The sequence below is a fragment of the Anomalospiza imberbis genome, unplaced genomic scaffold (genome assembly GCF_031753505.1).
Source record: "Anomalospiza imberbis isolate Cuckoo-Finch-1a 21T00152 unplaced genomic scaffold, ASM3175350v1 scaffold_176, whole genome shotgun sequence".
Lineage (NCBI taxonomy): Eukaryota > Metazoa > Chordata > Aves > Passeriformes > Viduidae > Anomalospiza > Anomalospiza imberbis.
The window spans coordinates 109015-132339 of NW_027099810.1; the positions used below are offsets into that span (position 1 = coordinate 109015).

General features: G+C 58.3%; 1 protein-coding gene across 1 annotated transcript; it reads right to left on the reverse strand.

The window, feature by feature from the left end:
- Positions 1–12753: 12753 nt before the first annotated feature.
- Positions 12754–14464, reverse strand: LOC137466333 (serine/threonine-protein kinase pim-1-like). The gene is made up of 3 exons (XM_068178092.1): positions 14090–14464; positions 13261–13440; positions 12754–13005 (listed from the first exon to the last, which is right to left on the reverse strand). The coding sequence occupies exons 1-3, from the start codon at positions 14343–14345 to the stop codon at positions 12899–12901; spliced, it is 543 nt and encodes a 180-aa protein (XP_068034193.1). The 5' UTR covers positions 14346–14464; the 3' UTR covers positions 12754–12898.
- Positions 14465–23325: the final 8861 nt, after the last annotated feature.

Consider the following 23325-nt stretch of genomic DNA (forward strand, 5'->3'; position numbering starts at 1 on the left):
TGATCTCCTGGCCCCTCCTGAACGGGTGCTTCCCCATGACCAGGTGGTACAGCAGGAGGCCCAGGGACCAGATCGTCGCTGCCTCGCCGTGGTAGCGTTGGTGGTGGATCCACTCTGGTGGGCTGTAGGACAGGGTTCCTGTGGAACACAGACAGAGTTCATCAGGGGGACGCTGCTGCTCCCAGAGCCTGGCCCCAGCACCCCATGGCATGTGGGGGCTGCCCCAGTGGCACACAGGGTGACTGCTGCCCTCTCACCAGCACCTGGGACTTGTGTACAGACTTGGGGCTGGAAAAGAAGCCACTGGTGTTGGAAGAGGGCAGCAGAAATCCTGGGAAGGCCCAACCATGACACACAAAAGCAAAACTCATCCAGTGGTGGAGAAAGCCCGCTCTACTCCCCGCCTGCACGGCCCCCCAAAAATGTTAACCAGTCAATGCAAACAATGGGAGCAGAGCAGGCCAAGCCCTTCTCGCCTGCACACCAAACCATCCAGGGCACAGGGTCAGACCCCCCTCTCTGCTACCCCCACTGGGGTTTTTGTCAGGCTGGCTGCCCCAGCTCCAGCCTTAGCCCAGGCCACAGTGGGTGCTGAAGGCTGTCGGCAGGGCTGGAGCTGGCCCCCCTCACACCCCCACCCAAATCAGCTTGGCTCCAGCATTAATCCCATCCTGGTTGCAATAGGGGGAGCCCTGGGGCTGCACCCCGGCTGGGCCATGAGATGCCCAGGAGCATCCCCCGGCAGAGCTCACCTGCAAACTGGGTGTAGGCTGTGTCTTGGAGGAAGGCGCCACAGCCAAAGTCAATCAGTTTCAGCTGCCCGGTGGCCAGGTCGAGCAGGATGTTCTCAGGCTTGATGTCCCTGTGCAGGACCCCGCAGCTGGTGCAGTGCCGCACGGCCTCCAGCACCTGGCGGAACAGCCCCCGCGCCTCCTCCTCCGGCAGGAACCTCCGCTCCGCCAGGAAACCCGACAGCTCCTGGCACCGCTCCGGACGCTCCAGCACCAGCACGACGCTGTCAGGGAGCTCAAGCCACTCCAGGAGCTGAATGACACCAGTGCAGCCAGAGGACACCTTGTCCAGCAGCACGACCTCCAGGGGTGCGCTGGTGCCGTCGGGCTGCGGGAGGAGCGCGATGCCGTCAGTGGGGCTGAGGCCGTGCCAGGGCTGGGGAACCCCTCAGCCAGCCCGGGATGCTCTGCATGCCCCGCTCAGCCCATGCCCGCTCTCCCTGCAGGGCTCCCGGCGGCTCCCACCCTGCCGGGCCCCGGCTCCTCGCCACCCGGCACGGCCCGGCTTCTGCCGCTGGCCCCGCTCACTCACCAGCTCGCCCCAGTGCCGGACGCGGTTCCGTGGCACCCTTTTGATGGCCACCTGCAAGCAAGGGAGAGCAGTGGGTTGAGCGCGCCGCCCGCCCCGCCGGGCCCCATCCTCCTCCTCCTCCGCCCCCTCCACCTCCTCCTCCTCCTCCTGCTAATCCTCCTCCTCCTCCGCCCCCTCCACCTCCTCCTCCTCCTCCTTCCCCCTCCTCCTCCTGCTAATCCTCCTCCTCCTCCGCCCCCTTCTCCTGCGCCCACCGCCGGCCCCGCCGCTCACCGGGGCGCCGTCCGAGAGCCGCGTGGCTGCGAAGACGCTGCCGAAGCCGCCGCTGCCCAGCAGCGAACCCAGCCGGTACCGCTCCTGCAGGGCCTCCTCCTGCGCCTTCCCTGCGGGCGGGACGGGGCTGTCAGCGCTCGGCCCGGGGCCAGGAGCGGCCCCCGAGCGCCCCCCGAGCGCCCCGGGCCGGCCCTCCCCAGGCGTTCTGTCCCTGGAACGGGACAGCGGCGGCTCGGGGCCGACGGCCGCGCTGCCGAGCGGCGGAGCTCGGGCCGGGGAAGCCGCAGCGGGGGCGGCGGGAGCGGCCGCGCCGCGTGTGTCCTCCGCGGGGCCCGGGAGGAGCCGGGGCCGGGGCCGGGACTGGAGCCCACGTCGGGGCCGGGGCCGGGCTCGGGCCAGGCGGAGCCAGAGGGCGGCGGTGCCGCCCGAGCTCCAGGCACTGATGCCCGCCCAGCAGCGCCACCGCCAGCACGACCAGAGCCGGGTGGAGACGAGACCCCGGCGGGACGGCCGGGGACGGGGACGGGGATGAGGACGGGGCAGCCCCGCCGGGGGCCGGGGGCGGGCTGGGGACATGGCCCGGCAGGGGGAGAGGGAGACTGGGAGAGGAGGGGACAACGGGAAAGGGAGAGCGGGAGAGGGTGCGGGACAGCAGGAGAGGGAGAGGAGATGCGAGAGGGACTCAATAGAGTATGTGCTTTAGCTGCCGCTGCCGCTGCTGCTGCCGCTGCTGCCACTGCTGCCGCTGCCGCTGCCGCTGCAACTGAAGCTCCGGGGCCGTTTGTCCCCGTGTCCGTTTTTCCGTTGCCCGCTCCCCCCGCGCCCAGCCCCCCGCTCCCCGGGGGCAGCCCCTGAGCCTGTCCAAACACGGGAACTTTGCCCTGTTCAGCCCAGACCCAGAGTCTGGACTCCTACACAGGGGAACAGGAATCCCCTCGGTCGCTGCCATGCATTGTCCCCGCTGAGGATCAAACCCTATCGGGGCACATTCCCTGAGTGCAGAATTTGTACCTGACGCAAGCACTGCATTTACATCTCCAGCAATGGTTAAAAAAAAAAAAAAAAAAACACAAAAAAACCCAAAAAAACAAACGGGGAAGGCAAACTGTGTGTAGCTCATGGTATTTTCGAGTGTCTAAAATTCGCCAAGTCATGGATCTTAGAGATGAGATCTATTTGGATTAAGGGGATGGAGCAGTAGTGCAAGATGGAAAAGAGGAGCATAAAAATAAACAGAGAAAAACATCTTCAGTTGTTTCTTTCCATTTTAATTTCATTTCTTAAAAGCTGTTTCAGTTTTCCCAGAATCTTCTCCACACTCCTGTTTGCTCTTTCCAAAAACCTTTCCTGGAGAACGAGGTGCAGCTTCTTTCACAAGATGTGCCACCAGCTGCAGCTTCTCTAGGCTTTCCACACCTTGTGTGCAGCTCAACTCTTGCAGCACAGCAGGACAAATGTTTGAAGAACTTGACAGCTTGTTCTTTCTTTTCCTTGTGGGCTGGGCAGTTGTGCCATTGGTAAGGTTTTCATTGTTACTGTTCTGCCCTAAGAAACCATGACGGGCTACCAGGAATTGTCAGGGAATCCAAGCCTGACTGAATGCAGAGAAAGAATCTGCAGAGCCTGCATCCAGAAATGGAGAGCTGTGTGAAAATCATTGCAACATCCCCATGGGCATCTTGAAAGTGATCTAGAAGATGAAAATGCTCTGACAGAGGGCATGTGTTTCTGAGTTCAGTGTAGAGGATTCCACATCTAGTGCATTGGTTCATAAATCAAGAGTTCAATCAGTTCATGGAAAGCACCAGAACAAGCTGGACCTCTCAGCCTTAAACACTTCAGTTGTTCAGGGACCCAAAAATGTTCCATAGAAAGAGCATTAGAAGGAGAGGAAAGAGACAGAGAGACAGAAGCTCCACAGAAAGATACACATGTGGCTCCCAGCTCCTGGGGTTCCAGTGTGGGTGAGACACAAGCCCCAGGAGAAGGCAGACTCCATAGCAGGGGCTGACCTTGTGCTCCTTGGTTTTAAGCCCCTGGGCCTTCGTGGGCCTCCCCCCAGCTGGGACTTGTGATTGCTCGGGCGTTCAGAGCCGGGTTAGCGCTGTCCCAGCTGTGGGACTGATTGACAGCTCAACCCAAGGTGTCTCGGGACACTGATCTCATCCAGCCTCTGACAGTGGCCATGGTGACACTGGGGAACCTCATGGAACCGTGGGTCAGTGTGACAATGCAGGTCCAAGGACACCATGGTGATATCCAGGTTTGCTCAGCACCAGAGACACCTTTGCCTTTTTTGTCCCCAGCTGTCATCACTGCCTCCAATGTTCTGCTCTAACTGGAACCCGGGGACACTTTCACATGAGTTGTGTCCCTCAGTGGGACCCATTAAAAGTTAAAGAAAGTCTGGGTTTTGAATCTGACTTTGAGTTCTTGAGAAGTTCTTTGAGTACACTCTGAGGTCTGGGTCCGATGCAAAGAGCACCAAAGCCCCAGAGGGTCATTAACGTCCTGGTGCTGTGTCTGTGCTGCTGAGCTGGGCCAGGCTCCTGGCCCAGAGGCAGCTCCTGGCAAGGGCAGCGCTGCAGAGAGACAGCTGTGGCCAGGAGCAGCTCCTGTGCACAGCCCAGCAGGGCTGGGGCACTGCCAGGGCATCGCAGGGACACGAGCAGGGCGCAGACAGAGCTCACAGGGGCTCAGCACTGGCAGGGGCTGTGGGGTGTCCCAGAGGGGGCTGTGTCACAGCAGCGCCTCTGTGGCTGTGTCACGGAGGCACAGAGCAGCTGTGATGTCAGAGAGGGGCTGTGTGACAGCACAGCATGGGTTGTGTGAGGTCACAGATTGGGCTATGACATCACAGAGCGTGTTGTGTGAGGTCATCAAGCAGCTATGGCATGATAGAGGGGACAGTGTGACATCAGAGAGCAGGCTGTGACATCATGGCATGGCTGTATGACATCATAGAGCGGGCAGTGAGGTCAAAGTGTGTGCTGTGACATCACAGAGTGGCAGTATGACATCACAGGGAGGGTTTTGTGACATCACTGAGGGGCTTGTGACATAGCACAGCAGGGTGTGACATCATAGTGTGAGGCCATAGGGCAGACTCTGCCGTCATGTAGAGAGTGGCTCTGGGACATCAGAGTGTGGGTTGTGACATCACCGAGTTGGCTGTGTGACATCATAGAGCAGGCTATGACATCATGGAACAGACTGTGATGTCACAGGGCGACTTTGTGACGTCATAGTACAGGGTGAATTTCTGACATCACAGAATCTTCTGTAACAGCACAGCTTTGTGACATCACAGAGTGACATCGCAGAGTTGGACCTATGACATCACAAGGGAGCTATGCGGCATCCAGGATTGGGTTGTGACACCACAGGGGCTGTGTGACATCACAGGGGCTGTGCGAGGTCACTGGGGAGGTGACTCTGCCCCAGCCCCCCCTCCCAGTTCCCCCAGAGAAGTCCAACGCTGCTCGTGCACAGCGGGGTCCCCTGTCCCCCCGGGTCCCCCCGCCCCCGGCGCCGCAGCCTCCCCCAGAGGATGTTCCACGAGATCGACCCCCGAGCCTGACACAGGGCCATGGGGGGCGGGACAGGGGACAGGGACCCCCCGGCAGCGTCCCCGTGTCCCCCAGGGCCAGAGCCTGGCCCAGGGCTCCTTCACCCTGTTGCCAATGAGGGTGCTTGAGAGCGCTGAAAAAATCCCCAGCAAGGGAGCAGCAAAAACCAGATTTAATATTGAGCAACAGCACCACAAAGTTCCTTGGCAAGAGTCACTCTGCTCCTGACTGGACACTTCAGGCACAAAAAAGGAAACAAAGCAACAACAAAACCAAATAAATTCCAGGCAATTAAATCAGAAATAAACCGAGAACTGGGGCTTTCATTCCTATGGAAAAGAACTGTCCTTCTTCCTGCAGGTGCCCATGGCCACAGCTGGGATTTCACCTCCAACACTGCCTGTTGTGACAGACTGGAGGAGATTGTGGGCTGGAAACGTTTTGTGTGTGGGGGAGGAAGGGGCAGGTCCAGCCTTGCCCTGCCCTGGAACCCCATGCCACACAGCCCCTGTGGTGTCATACAACCTCCTGTGATGTCACACAGCCCCTCTGATGTCACGCAGCTCCTGTGATGTCGCACAGCTGCCCTGTAATGTCACACAGCCCACTCGGAGATGTAACAGGCCACCTGTGATTTCATACAGGTGCCCTGTGATGTCACAGCCTGCTCTTTGAGGTCCCAGTGTGCTCTGTGATGTCACAACATCTGCCCTGTGATGTCACAGCCCAGGCTGTGATGTCACAGCCACCCTGTGATGTCACAGCCAGCTCTATGATGGCACAGCTACCTTTGTGATGTTATGCAGCCTCGCTGTGATGTCACAGCCTGCCCTGTGATTTCACAGTCAGCTCTGTGATGTCACAACCCACTCTCTATGGTCTCAGCCTTCTCTGTGGCATCACACTGCTGCTCTGTGATGTCACAGAGCCCTTTTCTATGATGGCAGAGTCTTCTCTGTGGCCTCACAGCCCATTCTGTGATGTCACACAGCCAGCCTGTAATGTCACAGCCAACTTTGTGACATCACAACCTCCTCTGTGATGTCACAGCCTGCTCTGTGATGTCACAGCCTGCTCTGTGATGTCACAGCCTGCTCTGTGATGGCAGAACTCACTTAACATGTCACACAGCACCTCTGTGGTCACACAGACCCACTGTGTGATGTCACAACACCTTCAGTGATGGAACACAGCCACTCTATAATGTCACAGCACACTCTTTGACCTCACAGCTTGCTCTGCTCTGTGATGTCATACAGGCATGCTCTGATGTCACAGCCTGCTCTGTGATGTCGCATAATAAACCAGAGATGTCACAGCCAACTATATGATGCCACAACCTGGTCTGAGATGTCACACAATGACAGAATCACAGAATTGCTGGGTTGGAAGAGACCTTTAAGGTCATCAAGTCCAACCCATGCCCTAACACCACCTCAGCTAAACCATGGCACCGAGTGCCACATCCAGTCTTTTTTTAAACACATCCCATGATGGTTACTCCACCACCTCCCTGGACAGACAAGTGCAGTAATTTATCACCCTTTCCGTAAAAAAAAACTTTTTTCCTAATCTCTGACCTAAATTTCCCTTGGTGCAGCTTAAGACTGTGTCCTCTTGTTCAGTCAGTTGCTGTGAGGAGAAAGAGACCGACCCCCACCCGACTGCAACCACCTTTCAGAGAGTGTAGAGAGTGATAAGGTCACCTCTGAGTCTTCTCCAAGCTAAACAACCCCAGCTCCCTCAGTCATTCCTCACAGGACTTGTGTTCCAGACCCCTCACCAGCCTTGTTGTCCTTCTTTGGACACGCTCCAGCCCCTCCATGTCCTTCCCAAATTGGGGAGCCCAGAACTGGACACGGCACTCGAGGTAGGGTGCCAGTACAGGGGAGGAATGCCAAGCACACCAGTGCCAAGTACAGGGGAAGAATGACCTCTCTGCTCCTGCTGGCCACACCATTCCTGATCCAGGCCAGGAGCCATTGTCCTTCTTGGCCACCAGGGCACACTGCTGGCTCGTGTTCAGCCTGCTGTCGACCAGTGGCCCCAGGTCCCTTTCTGCCTGGGCACTGTCCAGCCACGCCGACCCCAGCCTAGAGCAGTGCAGGGGGTTATTGTGGCCAAAATGCAGGACTGGGCACTTGGATTTATTAAACTTCATCCTATTGCATTCTACCCATCCATCCAACTGTTCCAGGTGTCCCTGCAGAGCCCTCCTGCTTTCCAACAGATGGACACGTGCTCCCAGCTTAGTGTCATCTGCAGATTTACCAATGAAAGCCTCAATGCCCTCATCCATGTGGTCAATAAAAATATTGAACAGAGCTGGCCCAGCACAGAGCCCTGAGGGACGGCACTGGTGACTGTCCCCAGCTGGATGCAGCACCGCTCACCACCACTCTCTGGGCCGGCCATCCAGCCAGTTCTGAACCCAGCACAGAGTGCTCCTGGCCCAGCCGTGGGCTGCAGCTTTTCCAGGAGTGTGCTGTGGGAGACAGTGCCAAAGGCCTTACTGGAGTCCAAACAGACACATCCACAGCCTGTCCTGCATCCACCAGGAGGGTCACCTGGTCATGAAAGGAGACCAGGTTGGTCAAACACGACCTAGCCCTCCTAAACCCCTGCTGGCTGGGTCTGACACCCTGGCCATCTGTCACGATCTGCTTGTGCGGGGTGTCGTGATGGTTCTTTTCACCAATCCCAAAAGTGCAAAACGGCAAACAGCAAGAGACTATCAGTTAATCACAACACATGCACCTTTATTAAGGGCCAAAACTGTAAATGCGATAGTGGGAATCTGAAAGGAGATAAAAGGATAGAGAGAGAGAGAGAGAAAAGAGGGGGATGGGAATAGCTACCAACACAGGCGAGATCCTCACAGTTATAGTCCACAGAGGAAAGAGGGGGGAACATGCAGGACAATGAGAGTCTATTGTGATTGCTGTGGGGGAACAGGTGAGTCCACTGAAACCACCAAGGCAGGACGAACACAATGAAGAATAAGTCCGTTGGAATTACTGAAGAAGAACAGGTCGTGTCATTAGTGGTTTCCCCTCTCCCTGTGGGAGGGGTCTCAGTCTCAGTCCTTGGGAGGAGGGTTTTCCATCTCCGTCCGTCTGTCACAGTGGTCACGGGGCAGATGAGAGGTCTTCCGTGAGAGATGATTAGGGTCACCCTAAAAGTTCATTCAGATTCAGGAGGAGAGTGGGCAAATATGCAGTAGGCCGTTCCTTGGTGGGTTCATGCCAAGTCCTTGCCAATTCCTTGCCAACTCCTTGCCAGGCCTTGTTCGGAACAGCTAACGTAACGGTACAGCAACTGCACCTGCACTGCCGCTCTCTCCAAGCCGGTACTGTAATGGGGGAAGGGGTTTTTGCTTGTGGCAACCGGTAGGCAAATGTGGGGGCTTCAGACGGCCTCTTACACCTTCCCCGAGCTGTCTGCAGAGCAATCCACATCAGCCCAGGCCGGGCTGGTCAGTGGCCGGTCAGTTCCATTGACTGGACGCGGCTCTGGACGCTTCCCTTGGAGCGACTCCCGGGAGGGAACGCTGGGGCTGTCACCACTGGGGTGTCACTGACACGGGAACACTGGGGCTGTCACCGCTGGGGTGTCACAGACAGGGGAACGCTGGGGCTGTCACCCTGGGGTGTCACAGACAGGGGAGCGCTGGGGCTGTCACCGCTGGGGTGTCACAGGCAGGGGACGCTGGGGCTGTCACCGCTGGGGTGTCACAGACAGGGGAGCGCTGGGGCTGTCACTTCTGGGTGTCACAGACAGGGAAACACTGGGGCTGCCACGCTCCTGCCCTGTCCCCAGCAGCTCTGCCAGCGCCTCGAAGGGACACAAAGGCTGATCCAAAGGGTGAGAATTTAAGAAGGGGCTGAGCTGGGAGGGACCCATTGGGATCATCAAGTCCAGCCCCCAGCCCTGCACAGACGCCCCAACAATCGCAGCCCGTGAAGCCCCGGGAGCGGGGTCCAAAGGCTTCTGGAGCTCCAACAGCCTCTGGGCTATGCCCATTCCTTGCGGAGCCTGGGCAGTGCCTGAGCCCCCTCTGGGGGAAGAAGCTTTTGCTGATCTCCAGCCCAGCCCTGCCCTGGCCCAGCTCCAGCCGTTCCCTTGGGTCTTGTCCCTGCTCACCTGGGCAGAGATCAGAACTTGCCCACAGAAGCTGTGGCTGCCCCTGGATCCCTGGCAGTGTCCAAGGCCAGGTTGGACAGGGCTTTGACCAGCCTGGGATAGTGGAAGGGGGCATGGAAGGAGATGAACTTGAAGGTCTTTTCCAAGCCAAGCCCTTCTGTGATTCTGTGATTTTGGGGGAGATGCTGAAGCTCTGTCTCGGCTTTATCTCACCCAGAGTCTGGACCCAGCAGCAGCCATGGGTGGGATCATCTCCTCCTCCCTCTCCCTGTGGCTGGAACTCACCCAATGGCAGCAACTGAATAATGTCCCTCACGGGGCAGTGAGTGCCAGAAAGGAGCGTTGCTCCTCGGGGAAACACAATGTCCTTGGACTTCGGCAGAGCGTTGAAATGGGCCCCCTCGAGCACCTCAGCCCCACTGAAATCTCCTCTTAGTGGACTCAGCCCCAGAGATCTCCCAGTGCAGCTGCAGAGGAGTCGCTGTCAGGAGGAGGGACAATTATCAAAAGCTGATGTAGATCAAAACAAGCTCTGGCACCATTCCACATTTTTGTTTGCCACTGGGAAATAAATACAGATGTCCCCATGCCACAATCTCAGTCCCCCCAGGGTTCCTGGGTTTGGTTTTATCCCCTGGTATGGAGACACGGGAGCTCTCCCAGCTGGACAGGGTGTCAGGAATCCCTTCCTGAGCTTGACACCCTTGGAGAGGGTGGACAAGGAGGTTCCTTGCTGAGGGAGACTGTGCGGGTTTTGGAAACAGGCCAGACCTAGAGAAGGCTCCTTCTACAGCTCCTCAGCACCTGGTAATCCCATGTCTTTATTTGTGTGACTGTCTTGTCAGGGCAGGGAGAGGAAGAGAGGAGCCTCCTTGGGCCAGGGAGAGGAGGCAGAGACACCAAAAGCAGGAGTCCCAAAGGGATCTGGGCAGCTCATGATCCAATGGCTGCAGTAGGTGTGCCATTCCTTAATCCAGTTTGGGAGAGTCACGGCCGTGTTACTGTGTAAGCTCTGAGGTATCTGCTGGTGGGAGATGCTCAGGTTCATCCTGTTTGCATCCCCAGTTCCTGCTGAGCCGGTTTTAAACAGCGCCAGGGGATGCTCCTGGCACTGACCCTGGCATGGCTCAGGGTGCTCCCAGGTGCCTCAGGCTGCTGTGACACCGCTGCACACGGGAGGCAAGAGTGGCAGGGGCTGTGCTGAAAGTCAGCTCCATGTGCTGCTGCTGCTGCTGGGTGTCATTTGTCCAGCCCTGCCCCAGAGTCAGGGATCAGATCCAGGCCCTGCTGCTGCTCCCTCAGGATCAGCCCCACTTTGGGTGCTGCTGTCAGGACCAGCAGAAGCGGTGGCTGGAGCAGCGGGTGCTGACAGTGCCCCAAGCCCCGGGGCCGGAGGAGTCCCTGGGCTGGGGCTGGGAGGGAGCTGCTCCAGCCCGGAGTGCACTGCTGAGTGCTGTGCTCTGGGGTTGGGGCTCCCCGCACAGGGGACTGGACTGGTGTGCCACAGGAGACAGAGAAGCTGCAGCTTCAGCCTTACTGAGGTGGGTGCGTGGGCTGGGAAGAGTGGAGAGGCTCAAGGGGATTCACAGAGCTCATCCTGCTGCAAGGACGAGGAAAAGGGAGTGGGAACTCAGCAGTGAGGAGAGCTGAGGGCTGGAAAGCAGCTCTGAATGACACTAAAATCCCACTGGACCTCTGAGACATTGCTGCTCCTCAGCCAGTGACAGGATGAGTCCCCAAGCCTGGGGCTCGGCCTTCCTCATGGTGAGGGGCACCAAGGAAGGCAACAGTGTGATGGAGACTGCCATGGGCTGGGAACTCACTGGGGGACAAGAGGGAGCAGTTGGGAAGTAAAAGGCAGGTGGGGGAGAGAACAGTTCAGAGAAGGGCTGAGCTACAGCTTGAGCAAGTTGCAAAATATCATTTGGGGTCATCCCAGATTGATTTCATTTCAGAAGCTTTTGAACAAGTTTAATTTTTGGGTGGTGTCATGTTTGCCCTTGGAGGTATACACTCTGCAAACTTGAGCTGTGATGCTGAAATGCTCAAGCAGGTCTGTGCTGCAGGTCACCCCATTTCTTCTTTGGCTGATTGCAGCCCGGTGCTGAGCTCCAGCAGAGCCCTGGCAGAGCCCAGAGCAGCCTCAGCACCCGCAGAGCCCGGCTGCAAGGAGAGAAACCAGAAAGCGCCCGTCAGCTGAAGGCTCCTGTCCCCTTGTCCCAGCCGCCCGCAGTGCCCAGGCCATGCTGGCCGTGCCCAGAGCTGTGCCCAGAGCTGCCCATCCCTGCTGCCTGTGGGAGCAGAGCAGGAGGGCAGGACATGTGCCCAGCCTGCAGCCGGTCACGGCACATCCAGCCCTCAGCAGCTGCCCAGAGCAGGATGCTCCTGTGCTCGCTGCCATCTCCCCAAAGCTCTGATCCCACCATGCCAAGCAGACAGGACCCACCTCACGCCATCCCTCGCTGGAAGAAAAGCTGGTCCCAAACGATGTCCTCATCCTTCTTCCAGGGCACGGCCCATCCACGCCACAGCTGCTCCCAAGCACTTCCCCATCCAGACTGGACCCCACCTGGAACGCTTCCTCTAGAAAAACACACAACAAATTATTGAAAATAGATTACAGACAAAAAGGGGAACAAGAAAAAAGGTCAAAAATCTTATCTCTGTCAGGGGCTAAGGAAGGCCCAACCCCTGCAGGCCAGGGAAAAACCCACCCACAGGTGAGGGAAGCCCAGGTTTTCTCCCTTCCCCGCTTCACTGCCCTCCAAAATAACGGTGATCCCAAAGCAAAGAGGGGCAGTGGAGCAGCCCAAGCCCTTCCTTGCCTGCAAAGCAAAGCAGCCCCTGCACAGGTTCTGGAGTCCCACCTCTGCTCCCACCATGGGGGTTTCTTTGTGTCGGGCTGGCTGCCCCAGCCCCAGCCCCAGCCCGGGGCACGGTGGGTGCTGGGGCTGTTGGCAGGGCCAGGAGCCCACTCCCATTTCATCAGCACCCCAGCCCATCCCCCCAGCCCTGCCAAAAGCAGCCTGGCAGCTGACTGAAGGATCAGCTGCATCCGCCCCAGCAAAGGGGGAACCTTTGGTTCCCGGCCAGGCTGTGCAATGCCCAAATCTGGGAGCATCCCCCTGCATGTGGACTCACCTGCAAATTCCCTGTGGAGCCTGGCTTTGGAGAAGGTGTCAGAATCAAAGTCCATCATCCTCAGCTGCCGGTGACCAGGTGGAGGAAGAGGTTGTCATCCTTGATGTCGTCCTCACTGTCCCCAGCAGCAACAGCCCCACCTGGTACAGCTTCTCCAGGGGCTTCTTCTCCTTCCCTGGGGTGAGCCCAGGCTGTCAGGGTTCTGCCCAGGGCCCCAGCTGTCAGGGAACCAGGACAAGCAAAACCAGTTCGGATGGTGGCCAGCAGTGCTGGGCAGAGCAGCTCAGCTCCAGCACAAGGGCTGCGTGTTCCCATCTGATGACCCCTGGGCAGTGACACAGGCAGGACAAAATGTCTGCGTTCCTTTGCTTCTGATTGCCAAGGCATGTGTGGAGCTGTAACTTACCAGGGCCTTGCATCAAAGTGTGCCTGTGGCTCTCTCCCTTCTTCTAGGGCAGATCAATATCCTGCAGCCAGGGATCACGGAACAGCTCTTCTAATGAGGGCCTGTCCGAGTGCAGCATGGATAAACACCTCCTGATCAGATCTCGGCACTCTGGACAGAGAAACCAGAAACCACCGGTCAGTTGGAGAAGGCTCCTGTTGGCTTTGCCCAACTATTCCCGTGCCCAGGCCATGCTGGATGTGCTCAGAGCTGGGCCTAAACTTCCCCATCAATTCCCTGTTTTGGAGGAGAGCAGGAGAGCAGGACATGTGCCACCTCCTCAGCAGCTGCCAGAGAGGGATGCTCACGAGCTGCTGCTGTCTCCCAGCACTGGTATTGCCCCCGTGGCCAGAGATGAGGATCCACCTTGAGAGAGCCGTTGTGGCAGCGAGAGCTCATGGTCACAGCTGATGTTCCAGCCCCTCCTGAAAGGGTGCTCCCCGCAGACCATCTGGTGCAGCAGGATGCCCAGGGACCAGATGGTAGCTGGCTTGCCGTAGTACCAGCCAAACTGGGTCCATTCCGGGGGGCTGTATGACCGTGTTCCTATGGAATACAGATGGGGTTCATCAGGGGGACGCTGCTGCTCCCTGAGCCTGGCTCCAGCATCCCTGGGTGTGTGGGGGCCGCCCCAGTGGCACACGGGGTGACCGCTGCCCTCTCGCCAGCACCTGGGACTTGTGTACAGGTGTACAGACTCGGGGATGGAAAAGAAGCCACTGGGGTTGGAAGAGAGCAGTGGAAGCCCTGGCAAGGCCCGACCATGAGGAGGAAAATCCCACTCAGTGCTTGGGAAAACCATGCCCTCATCCTCCCTGCCTGCACTGCCCCAAAAACCATTATGAAGCCAAAAGAAACCAGGTGAGTGGAGCAGTCCAAGCCCTTTCTCACCTGCACCCCAAACCGGCTGGGACACAGGTTCTGGCCACCCCTCCCTGCTACCCCACCCAGGGGTGTTTTTGTTGGGCTGGCTGCCCAGCCCTAGCCTCAGTCCTGCCCAGAGTGGTGGGCAAAGGCTGCCAGCAGGGCTGGAAGCTGGCTCCCCACCCAGCCCTGCTCAAAAGCAGCTCAGCTGAAATCTCAGTGCCATGAAGGGCAGCAAAAGGGAGAATCCCCGCTGCCACACCCAGCTTGGGCTGTGAGGTGTTGGGCCATGAGATGACGGGATTGAGAGCACACCCCTGTGTGGGCTCACCTGCAAAGCGAGTGTAGGCTGTGTCCTGCAGGTAGGTGCCACAGCCAAAGTCAATCAATTTGGCCTGCCCGGTGGCCAGGTCAACCAGGATGTTCTTGGGCTTGATGTCCCTGTGCAGGACCCCGCAGCTGGTGCAGTGCCGCACGGCCTCCAGCACCTGGCGGAACAGATCCCGCGCCAACTCCTCGGACAGGACCACCCGTTCCCGAATGAAATGGTGCAGGTCCTGAGAGTGCTCTGGGCGTTCCAGCACCATCACGATGTCGTTGGGGAGCTCAAGCCATTCCAGCAGCTGGACGACACCGGGAAAGCCAGTGGAGACCTTGTCCAGCAGCACGACCTCCAGGGGTGCGCTGGTGCCGTCGGGCTGCGGGAGGAGCGCGATGCCATCAGTGGGGCTGATGCCGTGCCGGGGGTCGGGAACCCCTCACCCAGCCCGGGATGCTCTGCGCCCTGCGCTGGCCCTACGCCCGCTCTCCCTCGAGGTGTCCTGGTGGCTTCCACCCTGCCGGGCCTCGGCTCATCCCTGCCCAGCTTCTGCCGCTGGCCCCGCTCACTCACCAGCTCGCCCCAGTGCCGGACGCGGTTCCGTGGCACCCTTTTGATGGCCACCTGCGAGCAAAGGAGAGCAGCGAGTTGAGCTCGCCCGCCTGCCCTGCGCAGCCCCATCCCCCTCCTCCTCCTCCACCTCCTCCTCCTCCTCCTCCACCTCCGCCCCCTCCTCCTGCGCCCGCCGCCTGCCCCGCCGCTCACCGGGGCGCCGTCCGAGAGCCGCGTGGCCGCGAAGACGCTGCCGAAGCCGCCGCTGCCCAGCAGCGAACCCAGCCGGTACCGCTCCTGCAGGGCCTCCTCCTGCGCCTTCCCTGCGGGCGGGACGGGGCTGTCAGCGCTCGGCCCGGGGCCAGGAGCGGCCCCCGAGCGCCCCCCGAGCGCCCCGGGCCGGCCCTCCCCAGGCGTTCTGTCCCTGGAACGGGACAGCGGCGGCTCGGGGCCGACGGCCGCGCTGCCGAGCGGCGGAGCTCGGGCCGGGGAAGCCGCAGCGGGGGCGGCGGGAGCGGCCGCGCCGCGTGTGTCCTCCGCGGGGCCCGGGAGGAGCCGGGGCCGGGGCCGGGACTGGAGCCCACGTCGGGGCCGGGGCCGGGCTCGGGCCAGGCGGAGCCAGAGGGCGGCGGTGCCGCCCGAGCTCCAGGCACTGATGCCCGCCCAGCAGCGCCACCGCCAGCACGACCAGAGCCGGGCGGAGACGAGACCCCGGCGGGACGGCCGGGGACGGGGACGGGGCCGGGAACCGGGGCGGGGACGGGGCCGGGGCCGGGGCCGGGGCCGGGGACGGGAACCGGGGCGGGGACGGGGCCGGGAACCGGGGCGGGGACGGGGCCGGGAACCGGGGCGGGGACGGGGCCGCCCCGCCCGGGGCCGGGGGCGGGCTGGGGACATGGCCCGGCAAGGGGAGAGGGGGACTGGGAGAGGAGGGGACACCGGGAAAGGGAGAGCGGGAGAGGGTGCGGGACAGCGGGCGAGGGAGTCCTCAAAGTGACTGGTTTTGCTGCTTTCGCTGCTGCTTTCGCTGCTGCTGCTGCTGCTGCGACTGCTGCCGCTGCTGCTGCCGCTGCAACTGAAGCTCCGGGGCCGTTTGTCCCCGTGTCCGTTTTTCCGTTGCCCGCTCGCCCCCGCGCCCAGCCCCCCGCTCCCCTGGGGGCAGCCCCTGAGCCTGTCCAAACACGGGAACTTTGCCCTGGTCAGCCCAGACCCAGAGTCTGGACTCCTACACAGGGGAACAGGAATCCCCTCGGTCGCTGCCATGCATTGTCCCCGCTGAGGATCAAACCCTATCGGGGCACATTCCCTGAATGCAGAATTTGTATCTGACCCAGGCACTGCATTTACATCTCCAGCAGTGATTAAAAAAAAATAAAAAACAACACAAAAAAAACCCCAAAAAAACAAACGGGGAAGGCAAACTGTGTGTAGCTCATGGTATTTTAGAGTGTCTAAAATTCGCCAAGTCATGGATCTTAGAGATGAGATCTATTTGGATTAAGGGGATGGAGCAGTAGTGCAAGATGGAAAAGAGGAGCATAAAAATAAACAGAGAAAAACATCTTCAGTTGTTTCTTTCCATTTTCATTTCATTTCTTAAAAGCTGTTTCAGTTTTCCCAGAATCTTCTCCACACTCCTGTTTGCTCTTTCCAAAAACCTTTCCTGGAGAATGAGGTGCAGCTTCTGTCACAAGATGTGGCACCAGCTGCAGCTTCTCTAGGCTTTCCACACCTTGTGTGCAGCTCAACTCTTGCAGCACAGCAGGACAAATGTTTGAAGAACTTGACAGCTTGTTCTTTCTTTTCCTTGTGGGCTGGGCAGTTGTGCCATTGGTAAGGTTTCCATTGTTACTGTTCTGCCCTAAGAAACCATGACGGGCTACCAGGAATTGTCAGGGAATGCAAGCCTGACTGAATGCAGAGAAAGAATCTGCAGAGCCTGCATCCAGAAATGGAGAGCTGTGTGATAATCATTGCAACATCGCCATGGGCATCTTGAAAGTGATCTACAAGATGGCTCACAGGGGCTCAGCACTGGCAGGGGCTGTGGGGTGTCCCAGAGGGGGCTGTGTCACAGCAGCGCCTCTGTGGCTGTGTCACGGAGGCACAGAGCAGCTGTGATGTCAGAGAGGGGCTGTGTGACAGCACAGCGTGGGTTGTGTGAGGTCACAGACTGGGCTATGACATCACAGAGCGTGTTGTGTGAGGTCATCAAGCAGCTATGGCATGATAGAGGGGACAGTGTGACATCAGAGAGCAGGCTGTGACATCATGGCATGGCTGTATGACATCATAGAGCGGGCAGTGAGGTCAAAGTGTGTGCTGTGACATCACAGAGTGGCAGTATGACATCACAGGGAGGGTTTTGTGACATCACTGAGGGGCTTGTGACATAGCACAGCAGGGTGTGACATCATAGTGTGAGGCCATAGGGCAGACTCTGCCGTCATGTAGAGAGTGGCTCTGTGACATCAGAGTGTGGGTTGTGACATCACCGAGTTGGCTGTGTGACATCATAGAGCAGGCTATGACATCATGGAACAGACTGTGATGTCACATGATGACTTTGTGACGTCATAGTACAGGGTGAATTTCTGACATCACAGAATCTTCTGTAACAGCACAGCTTTGTGACATCACAGAGTGACATCGCAGAGTTGGGCCTATGACATCACAAGGGAGCTATGTGGCATCCAAGAGTGGGTTGTGACACCCCAGGGGCTGTGTGACATCACAGGGGCTGTGTGAGGTCACTGGGGAGGTGACTCTGCCCCAGCCCCCCCTCCCAGTTCCCCCAGAGAAGTCCAACGCTGCTCGTGCACAGCGGGGTCCCCTGTCCCCCCGGGTCCCCCCGTCCCCAGCGCCGCAGCCTCCCCCAGAGGATGTTCCACGAGATCGACCCCCGAGCCTGACACAGGGCCATGGGGGGCGGGACAGGGGACAGGGACCCCCGGCAGCGTCCCCGTGTCCCCCAGGGCCAGAGCCTGGCCCAGGGCTCCTTCACCCTGTTGCCAATGAGGGTGCTTGAGAGCGCTGAAAAAATCCCCAGCAAGGGAGCAGCAAAAACCAGATTTAATATTGAGCAACAGCACCACAAAGTTCCTTGGCAAGAGTCACTCTGCTCCTGACTGGACACTTCAGGCACAAAAAAGGAAACAAAGCAACAACAAAACCAAATAAATTCCAGGCAATTAAATCAGAAATAAACCGAGAACTGGGGCTTTCATTCCTATGGAAAAGAACCGTCCTTCTTCCTGCAGGTGCCCATGGCCACAGCTGGGATTTCACCTCCAACACTGCCTGTTGTGACAGACTGGAGGAGATTGTGGGCTGGAAACCTTTTGTGTGTGGGGGAGGAAGGGGCAGGTCCAGCCTTGCCCTGCCCTGGAACCCCATGCCACACAGCCCCTGTGGTGTCATACAACCTCCTGTGATGTCACACAGCCCCTCTGATGTCACGCAGCCCCTGTGATGTCACACAGCTGCCCTGTAATGTCACACAGCCCACTTGGAGATGTAACAGGCCACCTGTGATTTCATACAGATGCCCTGTGATGTCACAGCCTGCTCTTTGAGGTCCCAGTGTGCTCTGTGATGTCACAACATCTGCCCTGTGATGTCACAGCCCAGGCTGTGATGTCACAGCCACCCTGTGATGTCACAGCCAGCTCTATGATGGCACAGCTACCTTTGTGATGTTATGCAGCCTCGCTGTGATGTCACAGCCTGCTCTTTGATTTCACAGTCAGCTCTGTGATGTCACAACCCACTCTCTATTGTCTAAGCCTTCTCTGTGGCATCACACCGCTGCTCTGTGATGTCACAGAGCCCTTTTCTATGATGGCAGAGTCTTCTCTGTGGCCTCACAGCCCATTCTGTGATGTCACACAGCCAGCCTGTAATGTCACAGCCAACTTTGTGACATCACAACCTCCTCTGTGACATCACAGCCTGCTCTGTGATGTCACAGCCTGCTCTGTGATGGCAGAACTCACTTAACATGTCACACAGCACCTCTGTGGTCACACAGACCCACTGTGTGATGTCACAACACCTTCAGTGATGGAACACAGCCACTCTATAATGTCACAGCACACTCTTTGACCTCACAGCTTGCTCTGCTCTGTGATGTCATACAGGCATGCTCTGATGTCACAGCCTGCTCTGTGATGTCGCATAATAAACCAGAGATGTCACAGCCAACTATATGATGCCACAACCTGGTCTGTGATGTCACACAATGACAGAATCACAGAATTGCTGGGTTGGAAGAGACCTTTAAGGTCATCAAGTCCAACCCATGCCCTAACACCACCTCAGCTAAACCATGGCACCGAGTGCCACATCCAGTCTTTTTTTAAACACATCCCATGATGGTGACTCCACCACCTCCCTGGACAGACAAGTGCATTAATTTATCACCCTTTCCATAAAAAACTTTTTTCCTAATATCTGACCTAAATTTCCCTTGGTGCAGCTTAAGACTGTGTCCTCTTGTTCAGTCAGTTGCTGTGAGGAGAAAGAGACCGACCCCCACCCGACTGCAACCACCTTTCAGAGAGTGTAGAGAGTGATAAGGTCACCTCTGAGTCTTCTCCAAGCTAAACAACCCCAGCTCCCTCAGTCATTCCTCACAGGACTTGTGTTCCAGACCCCTCACCAGCCTTGTTGTCCTTCTTTGGACACGCTCCAGCCCCTCCATGTCCTTCCCAAATTGGGGAGCCCAGAACTGGACACGGCACTCGAGGTAGGGTGCCAGTACAGGGGAGGAATGCCAAGCACACCAGTGCCAAGTACAGGGGAAGAATGACCTCTCTGCTCCTGCTGGCCACACCATTCCTGATCCAGGCCAGGAGCCATTGGCCTTCTTGGCCACCAGGGCACACTGCTGGCTCATGTTCAGCCTGCTGTCGACCAGTGGCCCCAGGTCCCTTTCTGCCTGGGCACGGTCCAGCCACGCCGACCCCAGCCTAGAGCAGTGCAGGGGGTTATTGTGGCCAAAATGCAGGACTGGGCACTTGGACTGGTTAAACTTCATCCTATTGCATTCTACCCATCCATCCAACTGTTCCAGGTGTCCCTGCAGAGCCCTCCTGCCTTCCAACAGATGGACACGTGCTCCCAGCTTAGTGTCATCTGCAGATTTACCAATGAAAGCCTCAATGCCCTCATCCATGTGGTCAATAAAAATATTGAGCAGAGCTGGCCCAGCACAGAGCCCTGAGGGACGGCACTGGTGACTGTCCCCAGCTGGATGCAGCACTGCTCACCACCACTCTCTGGGCCGGCCATCCAGCCAGTTCTGAACCCAGCACAGAGTGCTCCTGGCCCAGCCGTGGGCTGCAGCTTTTCCAGGAGTGTGCTGTGGGAGACAGTGCCAAAGGCCTTACTGGAGTCCAAACAGACACATCCACAGCCTGTCCTGCATCCACCAGGAGGGTCACCTGGTCATGAAAGGAGACCAGGTTGGTCAAACACGACCTAGCCCTCCTAAACCCCTGCTGGCTGGGTCTTACACCCTGGCCATCTGTCACGATCTGCTTGTGCGGGGTGTTGTGATGGTTCTTTTCACCAATCCCAAAAGTGCAAAACGGCAAACAGCAAGAGACTATCAGTTAATCACAACAAATGCGCCTTTATTAAGGGCCAAAACAGTAAATGCGATAGTGGGGATATGAAAGGAGAGAAAAGGATAGAGAGAGAGAGAGAGAAAAGAGGGGGATGGGAATAGCTACCAACACAGGCGAGATCCTCACAGTTATAGTCCACAGAGGAAAGAGGGGGGAACATGCTGGACAGTGAGAGTCTATTGTGATTGCTGTGGGGGAACAGGTGAGTCCACTGAAACCACCAAGGCAGGACAAACACAATGAAGAATAAGTCCGTTGGAATTACTGAAGAAGAACAGGTCGTGTCATTAGTGGTTTCCCCTCTCCCTGTGGGAGGGGTCTCAGTCTCAGTCCTTGGGAGGAGGGTTTTCCATCTCCGTCCGTCTGTCACAGTGGTCACGGGGCAGATGAGAGGTCTTCAGTGAGAGATGATTAGGGTCACCCTAAAAGTTCATTCAGATTCAGGAGGAGAGTGGGCAAATATGCAGTAGGCCGTTCCTTGGTGGGTTCATGCCAAGTCCTTGCCAATTCCTTGCCAACTCCTTGCCAGGCCTTGTTCGGAACAGCTAACATAACGGTACAGCAACTGCACCTGCACTGCCGCTCTCTCCAAGCCGGTACTGTAATGGGGGAAGGGGTTTCTGCTTGTGGCAATCGGTAGGCAAATGTGGGGGCTTCAGACGGCCTCTTACACCTTCCCCGAGCTGTCTGCAGAGCAATCCACATCAGCCCAGGCTGGGCTGGTCAGTGGCCGGTCAGTTCCATTGACTGGACGCAGCTCTGGACGCTTCCCTTGGAGCGACTGCCGGGAGGGAATGCTGGGGCTGTCACCACTGGGGTGTCACAGATAGGGGAACGCTGGGGCTGTCACCACTGGTGTGCCACAGACAGGGGAACGCTGGGGCTGTCACCACTGGGGTGTCACAGGCAGGGGAACACTGGGGCTGTCACCGCTGGGGTGTCACAGGCAGGGGAACGCTGGGGTTGTCCCCGCTGGGGTGTCACAGGGGAGCGCTGGGGCTGTCACCACTGGAGTGTCACAGACAGGGGAACACTGGGGCTGTCACTCTGGGGTATCACAGGCAGGGGAACACTGGGGCGGTCACCGCTGGGGTGTCACAGGCAGGGGAACGCTGGGGCTGTCCCCGCTGGGGTGTCACAGGGGAGCGCTGGGGCTGTCACTTCTGGGTGTCACAGACAGGGGAACGCTGGGGCTGCCCCACTCCTGCCCTGTCCCCAGCAGCTCTGCCAGCGCCTCGAGGGGACACAAAGGCTGATCCAAAGGGTGAGAATTGCAGAAGGGGCTGAGCTTGGAGGGACCCATTGGGATCATCAAGTCCAGCCCCCAGCCCTGCACAGACACCCCAACAATCGCAGCCCGTGAAGCCCCGGGAGCGGGGTCCAACGGCTCCTGGAACTCCAACAGCCTCTGGGCTATGCCCATTCCTTGTGGAGCCTGGGCAGTGCCTGAGCCCCCTCTGGGGGAAGAAGCTTTTGCTGATCTCCAGCCCAGCCCTGCCCTGGCCCAGCTCCAGCCGTTCCCTTGGGTCTTGTCCCTGCCCACCTGGGCAGAGATCAGAGCTTGCCCACAGAAGCTGTGGCTGCCCCTGGATCCCTGGCAGTGTCCAAGGCCAGGTTGGACAGGGCTTGGAGCAGCCTGGGATAGTGGAAGGGGGCATGGAAGGAGATGAACTTGAAGGTCTTTTCCAAGCCAAGCCCTTCTGTGATTCTGTGATTTTGGGGGAGATGCTGAAGCTCTGTCTCGGCTTTATCTCACCCAGAGTCTGGACCCAGCAGCAGCCATGGGTGGGATCATCTCCTCCTCCCTCTCCCTGTGGCTGGAACTCACCCAATGGCAGCAACTGAATAATGTCCCTCACGGGGCAGTGAGTGCCAGAAAGGAGCGTTGCTCCTCGGGGAAACACAATGTCCTTGGACTTCGGCAGAGCGTTGAAATGGGCCCCCTCGAGCACCTCAGCCCCACTGAAATCTCCTCTTAGTGGACTCAGCCCCAGAGATCTCCCAGTGCAGCTGCAGAGGAGTCGCTGTCAGGAGGAGGGACAATTATCAAAAGCTGATGTAGATCAAAACAAGCTCTGGCACCATTCCACATTTTTGTTTGCCACTGGGAAATAAATACAGATGTCCCCATGCCACAATCTCAGTCCCCCCAGGGTTCCTGGGTTTGGTTTTATCCCCTGGTATGGAGACACGGGAGCTCTCCCAGCTGGACAGGGTGTCAGGAATCCCTTCCTGAGCTTGACACCCTTGGAGAGGGTGGACAAGGAGGTTCCTTGCTGAGGGAGACTGTGCGGGTTTTGGAAACAGGCCAGACCTAGAGAAGGCTCCTTCTACAGCTCCTCAGCACCTGGTAATCCCATGTCTTTATTTGTGTGACTGTCTTGTCAGGGCAGGGAGAGGAAGAGAGGAGCCTCCTTGGGCCAGGGAGAGGAGGCAGAGACACCAAAAGCAGGAGTCCCAAAGGGATCTGGGCAGCTCATGATCCAATGGCTGCAGTAGGTGTGCCATTCCTAAATCCAGTTTGGGAGAGTCACGGTCGTGTTACTGTGTAAGCTCTGAGGTATCTGCTGGTGGGAGATGCTCAGGTTCATCCTGTTTGCATCCCCAGTTCCTGCTGAGCCGGTTTTAAACAGCGCCAGGGGATGCTCCTGGCACTGACCCTGGCATGGCTCAGGGTGCTCCCAGGTGCCTCAGGCTGCTGTGACACCGCTGCACACGGGAGGCAAGAGTGGCAGGGGCTGTGCTGAAAGTCAGCTCCATGTGCTGCTGCTGCTGCTGGGTGTCATTTGTCCAGCCCTGCCCCAGAGTCAGGGATCAGATCCAGGCCCTGCTGCTGCTCCCTCGGGATCAGCCCCACTTTGGGTGCTGCTGTCAGGACCAGCAGAAGCGGTGGCTGGAGCAGCGGGTGCTGACGGTGCCCCAAGCCCCGGGGCCGGAGGAGTCCCTGGGCTGGGGCTGGGAGGGAGCTGCTCCAGCCCGGAGTGCACTGCTGAGTGCTGTGCTCTGGGGTTGGGGCTCCCCGCACAGGGGACTGGACTGGTGTGCCACAGGAGACAGAGAAGCTGC

What these genes read in the sequence shown, in the direction of transcription:
- LOC137466333 (XM_068178092.1), bottom strand. Translation starts at nt 14,345, where the DNA reads ATGGTGCTGGAACGCCCAGAGCACTCTCAGGACCTGCACCATTTCATT. An exon ending in AGCCTACACTCGCTTTGCAG is followed by an intron (nt 13,441 to 14,089) that starts GTGAGCCCACAC and finishes TGTATTCCATAG; the next exon opens with GAACACGGTCATACAGCCCC. An exon ending in GCCACAACGGCTCTCTCAAG is followed by an intron (nt 13,006 to 13,260) that starts GTGGATCCTCAT and finishes TTCTCTGTCCAG; the next exon opens with AGTGCCGAGATCTGATCAGG.